Genomic DNA, 7,500 nt, shown 5'->3' with positions numbered 1-7,500 from the left:
GCGAAGGGTCAGGAAAAGAAAACGAGGGCGAGGGGAAAAAAATAAGAGGGTAAGAGTCACTGAGGACACAGCAAGCGAGAGAAGATGAAGGGCGGAGCGAGACGGGTCGCCCGGGCGCCCCCTACGTACCTGTAGATGGACGTCGTTGAGCGAGTGCGTGGACGAGCCGCCGCCGCCGCTGCCGCCGTAGGTGACCGGCGACGACGAGCCCGACATCGATCTCTGCTTCTCCACGCCATGACGGCAGCCTCCGTCCACGCTGTCCGAACCTGCGGAGAGACGGACACGGAGATCAACGCGAGGACGACAAGTGACGACGCAGGAGAACGTCACAGGATGGGGGAGGGGGGGATCTCTAATAAAAGGAATCAGGTTAAAGATCAGTGTAGTTATGACGCCCCCTCTAGAGGCCACTTTGGCACATACACAGTCACATATGTGCACACAGACAAACATACACTCATATATATGTGCACAGTACTAACAGGCATGTATACACACACATCCATATGCATAAATACATATGCATGCATGCATGCATACATACGTAAATACTGTACAAATATACAAATCCAGAGCTTGACGAAAAAGACACTGAGGGTGAGGAGCGGGAAGGAGAGGGAAGGAGAGGGAGAGGAGAGGGAGAGAGAGAGAAGGAGGGAGAAGGAGGGAGGGAGAGATAGAGAGAGAAGGAGAGATAGAGAGAGAGGGAGAGAGGGAGAGAGGGAGAGAGAGAGAGAGAGAGAGAGAGAGAGAGAGAGAAAGAGAGAGAGAGAGAGAGAGGAAGAGAAAGAGAGAGAGAGAGAGAGAGAGAGAGAGAGAGAGAGAGAGAGAGAGAGAGAGAGAGAGAGAGAGAGAGAGAGAGAGAGAGAGAGAGAGAGAAGGAGAAGAGGGAAGAGAAAGAACGAAAGAGGAAAAGCAAGCGAGAGGGAGGGGGACTTCAGTTGAAAGGAGATGAGATCAGATGGAATGGATAATGAATAGGAGACGGGACGAAGCACACGCCGGAAGCGAGATGAAAGGAAAGTCTAAAACGGGAAGCACAGAGGCCATAAGTCACAGCTTCAACATACACTTACACACGCTCCTGAACATACAAAACATACATACATACATACATACATACCAAAAGAAGGTCATATGCAAGCACTTCATCTACCTATTCCTATATACATATATATATATATATATATATATATATATATATATATATATATATATATATATATATATATATATCCTGGTGTGCATATTATTCTATCAATCATCAATCTACCAACGCGATCATTAACTACATGAATGACGTCAGCGCGACTGGCGGATCTTTGAAATCTTCGGTCGTTATTGCGTAAAAATAGTCTATGTCACAATAAAGCGCAAAGTGTATTAAATCAAGAAATATATGAATTTAACTGATTCATCAAATATGTAGTGTATGTGCGTACGTGTGTGTGTGTGTGTGTGTGTGTGTGTGTGTGTGTGTGTGTGTGTGTGTGTGTGTGTGTGTGTGTGTGTGTGTGTGTGTGTGTGTGTGTGTGTGTGTGTGTGTGTGTATGTGTGTATCTGTGTGTATGTATGTATGTTTATTATGTATGTATGTATGTATGTATGTATGTATGTAGGGATTTTTTAGGTAAATTGTTTTTTTAGTTATCTCTTATTTATCTATCTATCTATATATATATATCTATATCATATATATTTTATATATTAATACATATATATATATATATATATTATATATATTATATTTATATATATATTTGTACCTCAGGATTATCACCTAGAACACCTCTGACACTTCCACCGGCCCCCCCCCCCCCCAGGGGAAAAAAGCCCTAAGGCTTGCTTCATCCGCCCTTCGCACGATATCTTACATTTCCCGCTTATCACATCACGGGAGGGGGAGAGGGGAGGGGGTGTTAGAAAATGAAGGGGGAGAAAGAAAAAAAAAAAGTGACAAAATATGAAAATAAATTCTGGTTGGACTGCAGAGGTTGGCCATCACCCTCCGCTTCTCACAAACAAGGCGAACCCATAAGCTCTATCACTGCTCGACCGGTCGTCCCCTTCTATATTTCTATCTCCCTTTCTCTCTCTCTTTCTCTCCCTCTCTCTCCCTCTCCCTCCATCCCTCCATCCCTCCCTCCCTCCCTCCCTCCCTCTCTTTCTCTCTCTCTCTCTCTCTCTCTCTCTCTCTCTCTCTCTCTCTCTCTCTCTCTCTCTCTCTCTCTCTCTCTCTCTCTCTCTCTCTACTTCTGTCTCTGCCTCCCCCTCTCCCTCCCCTCCATCACGACCGACCTGTTGGGTGATATTGAACTGGACAAGTGATCGAAGCCCCGCGATGCACATCACGACCCCTTCCTCCGCACCTCACTCACGACCATGCAACACAGTGGTCGTTCAAACCATCCTCTACCCCTGATATCGCCGCCCGGCTCTTTCCTAAACCTTCCGTCCTATCCCCTTCTCCCTTTCCCCTTCATTTCCTCTTCCTCTTCCCCTACCTCCCTTCCCCTTCTCCCGTTCCCTTTATCCTCTGTTCCCCTTCCCCTCCCCCTTAACCTTTATCCCTTTCCCTTTCTCCTCTGTTCCCCTTCCCCTCCCCCTTAACCTTTATCCCTTTCCCTTTCTCCTCTGTTCCCCATACCCTTCCCCTTAACCTTTATCCCTTTCCCTTTCTCCTCTGTTCCCCATACCCTTCCCCTTAATCTTTATCCCTTTCCCTTCTCCTCTGTTCCCCATACCCTCCCCCTTAACCTTTATCCCTTTCCCTTTCTCCTCTTTTCCCCTTCCCCTACCCCTTCCCCTTCCCCTTCCCCTTCTCCTTCCCCTTTTCCTACCCCCCCTATCGTCCATACCCCTACCATACCCCTACCATCCCCACCACACCCCGCAGCAGAACAACTCTGGTTTATTGTTTCCGTCCCTTACCCCGAGCGCCGGATTTTTATATTTCAACCGATACCTGTCAATCGGTGTGCCTTGCCCCCCCCCCCCTTTTTTTTTTTTTTTTTTTTTTTTTGGGGGGGGGAGAGGGCGGAATCTCATGCCTACAGCGAAGAGAGCTTTTGGTGAATTCTTTTTGTTTTACGCTTTGCTCGTATCTGCCAAAAGCGACCATTGCCACGGAGGTTTTGGTCCGGAATTCGCTATCTGCCGAACGAACGGAAGTGTGCCGTTCGTCACGCCTCTTCCCTCTGGCGGACACAGGCACCGCGGCGTCGATGATAAGGCAGGAGAAGGGTCTATGTGAATGGGTTCTCTTCTTGTCTGTGTATTCAAATGCGCACGCAAGAAAACACAGACGCACATACATACATACATACATACATACATACATACATACATACATACACACACACACAAACACAAGCAAAACAAGTAAGTATGAATATAATTATTATTATATATATTATATTTAATATATATTTATTTATATTATATATATAGAGAAGAGAGAGAGCGAGAGAGAGAGAGAGAGAGAGAGAGAGAGAGAGAGGAGAGCGAGAGAGAGAGGAGAAGAGAGAGAGAGAGAGAGAGGAGAGAAGAGATGATAGATATTCTATTAACTAGATTAGGATCGTATTTATATATATATATATATATATATATATATATTATATATCTATATATTATCTAAATATATATATTGTACTAGGATATACTCTAGACAACCTTGACACTCACGAGGGGGAAAAAGACCTCAGGCCAGCTTCATTTCCCGCTTCGCCACGATCTACATTTCGTTATCAATACGGGAGGGGGAGAGGGGATGGGTTGTAAGAAAAATGAAGGGGAGAAGAAAAAAAAATTGACAAAATATGAAAATAAAATTCTAGATGGACTGCAGAGGTTTGCATACCCTCCGCTTTTCACAAGTCGAACATACGTTATCATGACGACGGTGGGTCTTCAATATTTCTATATATCTATCTCTATCTCTCTTAATCACTTAAACTCTTCTCCTCTTTCTCAATCTTTTCTCTTTCTCTCCTCTTTTCTCTTTCTCTCCTCTTCTCTCTCTCTTCATCTCTATCTCTTCTCTCTTCTCTCTCTTCTCATCTCACTCTCATCTACTCTCACTCTACTCGCACTCTCATTCACTCTCACTTCGCTTCCCACTCATCTCACTCTCTCTCTCTTCTTTCTCTACACTCTCTCTCTCTTCTCACTTCTCTCTCTCTCGTCTTTTCACTCTCTCATCTCTCATTCTCTCTTCTCTCTCTCACTCACTACTCATCATATCATTCACTTCGCATCTCTCTCTTTCACACTCACTTCATTACTCTTGTCTTGTCTCCTGTTCTGTTCTTGTTCAGTCTCTGTCTCTGTCTCTGTTTGTATCTGTCCTGTCTGTCTCTGTCTCTGTCCTGTCCTGTCCTGTCTCTGTTTGTCTTGTCTCTGTTTTTGTTTGTTTGTCTCTGTCTCTGTCTCTTTCTCTCTGTCTCTGGTCTTGTCTTGTTCTGTCCTTGTCCCGTCTAATGTCTCTGTTCTGTCTCGGTCTCTGTCTCTGTCATATGTCTCTGTCTTGTCTCTGTCCCTGTTGTTTCCTGTCCCTGTCCTGTCCTGTCTCTGTCTTGTCCCTGTCTCTGTCTAGTCTCTGGTTCTTGTTTGTTCGTCTTGTCTTGTCCCTGTCCTGTCCTGTCCAGTCCTGTCTCTGTCTTGTTCTGTCTCTGTCTCTGTCTGTTGTCTATGTTCTGTCTCTGTTTGTCTCTGTATGTCTTGTCTTGACTCTGTCCTGCTTGTCTGTCTGTCCTTGTCTGTCTTGTCTCTGTTCTGTCTCTGTTCTTGTCTTGTTCTGTCTCTGTCTCTGTCTTGTCCCTGTCTTGTCTTGTCTATGTCTTGTCTCTGTCTTGTCCCTGTCTGTCTCGTCTCTGTTTGTCCCTGTCTCTGTTTGTCTAAGTTCAGTTCTCTGTCTCTGTCTCTGTCTTGTCTCTGTCTCTGATCTCTGTCTTTCTCTGTCTCTTGTTCTCTGTCTTGTCTTTTCTTGTCCTGTCTTGTTCTGTCCTCTGTCTAGTCTCGTCTCTCTCTGACTTCTTCATGTTCCCCTCTCCCTCCCTCCTTCACGACCGTCATGTTGGTGATATTGCACTGGACAATGTGATCGAAGCCCGCGATGACATCAGAACCTTTCATCCGCATTCACTCTCACGACATGCAAACACAGTGGTCGTTTTTCAACCATCTCTACCCTGATATCGGCGGCTCTTCCTAAACTTCGTCTTCTACTCCTTTCCTTCATTCCTCTCCTTTACTACTCCGTTCTTCTTCGTTCTTTTCTTGTTCCCCATACTTCCTTTACCTTTACCTTTCCTGTCTCTCTGATCCATTTCCTCCCACTCTAACGTTCGTTTCTACCCTTATCCTTAGATCCCATACCCTTTCCCTTACCTTTATCCCTTTCCTTCTATCTGTCCCATGCCTTCCCCTAACCTTTATCTTTCCCTTCTCCTAGTTCCCTTCCTCGTACCCTACCCTTCCTTCTCTATTCCCCTATAGCCCATACCCGCACCTACACCCATCATCCCACTAACGAGCAGATAAACTCTGGTTTATTGTTTGTCCCATACCGAGCGCGGATTTTTATATTTTCTCAACGAACCTGTCACTCGGTTGTGCCTTTCCACAAACCACTTTTTATTTGGGGGGGGGGGGGGGGTAGAGGGCGGAATCTCATGCCTACAGCTAAGAGAGCTATTGGTGAATTCTTTTTGTTTTACGCTTTGTTCGTATCTGCAAAAAGCGACCATTGCCACGGAGGTTTTGGTCCGGAATTCGCTATCTGCCGAACGAACGGAAGTGTGGCGTTGTTACGCCTTTCCATGGGGACACAGGCACCGCGGGTCGTTATTAAGGCAGGAGGAGGGGTCTATGTGAATGGTTTTCTTATTGTCTGTGTATTAAATGCGCACGCAAGAAAAACACACGCACACGGCACACACACACACAACACACACTAGCAAATTATATGTATAAATTTATTTAATATAGAATAAACATAAACATTATTTATTATTATTATAGATATATATAGTTTTATATTTATATATTATATATAATATATATATATATTATATATATAGAGAGAGAGTGAGGAGAGGAGACCGAGAGAGAAGAGAGGAGAACGAGAGAACGAGAGAGAGAGACAGAGTAATGGAGAGAGAGATAGAGAGAGAGAGAGAGAGAGAGAGAGAGAGATAGGATATATCTCTCTATCTATCTCGCTAGCTAGCTAGCTATATATATATATATATACATATATATATATATATATATATATATATATATATATATATATATATTGTACCTAGGATATCACTCTAGAACACCCTCTGACACCTCCACCGAGGGGAAAAAGACCCTCAGGCCATGCTTCATCCCGCCCTTCGCCACGAATCTACATTTCCCGCTTATCACATCACGGGAGGGGGAGAGGGGAGGGGGTGTTAGAAAATGAAGGGGGAGAAAGAAAAAAAAAGTGACAAAATATGAAAATAAATTCTAGTTGGACTGCAGAGGTTGGCCATCACCCTCCGCTTCTCTCAAACAAGGCGAACCCATAAGCTCTATCACTGCTCGACCGGTCGCGTCCTTCTATATTTCTATATTTCTATCTCCCTTTCTCTCTCTAACTCTCTCTAACTCTCTCTCCCTCTCTCTCAATCTCTCTCTCTCTCTCTCTCTCTCTCTCTCTCTCTCTCTCTCTCTCTCTCTTCTTCTTCTCTTCTCTCTCACTCTCTCTCTCTCTCTCTCTCTCACTCTCACTCTCACTCGCATCTCTCATCTCCACTCTCCAGTCTCATCTCACTTCTCACTCCACTCTCTCTTCACTCTCCCCTCTCTATCTCTCTCTCTTCTCAACTTCTCTCTCACTCTCACTATCTCTCTCTCTCTCTTTCACTCGCTCTCACTTCCGCAGTCTTCCTTCTCTCACTCACTCACTCACTCACTCACTCAACTCACTCATCTCGCACCTCTCTCTCTTTCACACTCCACACTTACTCTCTTGGTCTATGTCTCTGTCTCTGTCTCTGTCTTGTCTCTGTCTCTGTTCTGTTCTCTGTCTCTGTCTCTGTCTCTGTCTCTGTCTCTGTCCCTGTCTTGTCCCGGTCTCTGTCTCTGTCTCTTGTCTTTGTTCTCTGTCTCTGTCTCTGTCTCTGTCTTGTCTCTGTCTCTGTTCTCTGTCTCTGTCTCTGTCTCTGTCCCTGTCCCTGTCTCTGTCTCTGTCTCTGTTCTGTCTCTGACTCTGCTCTGTCTTGTCTCTGTCTCTGTCCTGTCCCTGTCCCTGTCTCGGTCCTGTCCCTGTCTCTGTCCCTGTCCCTGTCTATTTCTCTGTCTCTGTCTCTGTAGCTGTCTCTGTCTCTGTCTTGTCCCTGTCCTTGTCCCTGTCCTGTCCCTGTCTCTGTCTCTGTCTCGGTCGCTGTTCTGTTCCTGTCCCTGTCTCTGTCTCTGTCTCTGTCTCTGTCTCTGTCTCTGCTTGTCTCTGTCTTTGTCCCT

The 7,500-nt window shown here is 45.2% G+C and overlaps 1 protein-coding gene across 1 annotated transcript in view; it reads right to left on the bottom strand.

The window, feature by feature from the left end:
• cyst (rho guanine nucleotide exchange factor 18 cysts) overlaps positions 1 to 7,500 on the bottom strand; it is a 260,770-nt gene that overhangs the window by 56,472 nt on the left and 196,798 nt on the right. The window contains exon 8 of the mRNA XM_086537517.1: positions 130 to 269. Within this exon, the coding sequence (XP_086393643.1) occupies positions 130 to 269 (140 nt within the window). The remainder of the gene's footprint in view (positions 1 to 129; positions 270 to 7,500) is intronic.

Source organism: Penaeus japonicus, unplaced genomic scaffold (genome assembly GCF_977035675.1).
Source record: "Penaeus japonicus unplaced genomic scaffold, GWHDUDI00000001_assembly GWHDUDI00000006, whole genome shotgun sequence".
Taxonomy (NCBI): domain Eukaryota; kingdom Metazoa; phylum Arthropoda; class Malacostraca; order Decapoda; family Penaeidae; genus Penaeus; species Penaeus japonicus.
This window is presented reverse-complemented; position numbering and strand designations above follow the sequence as displayed.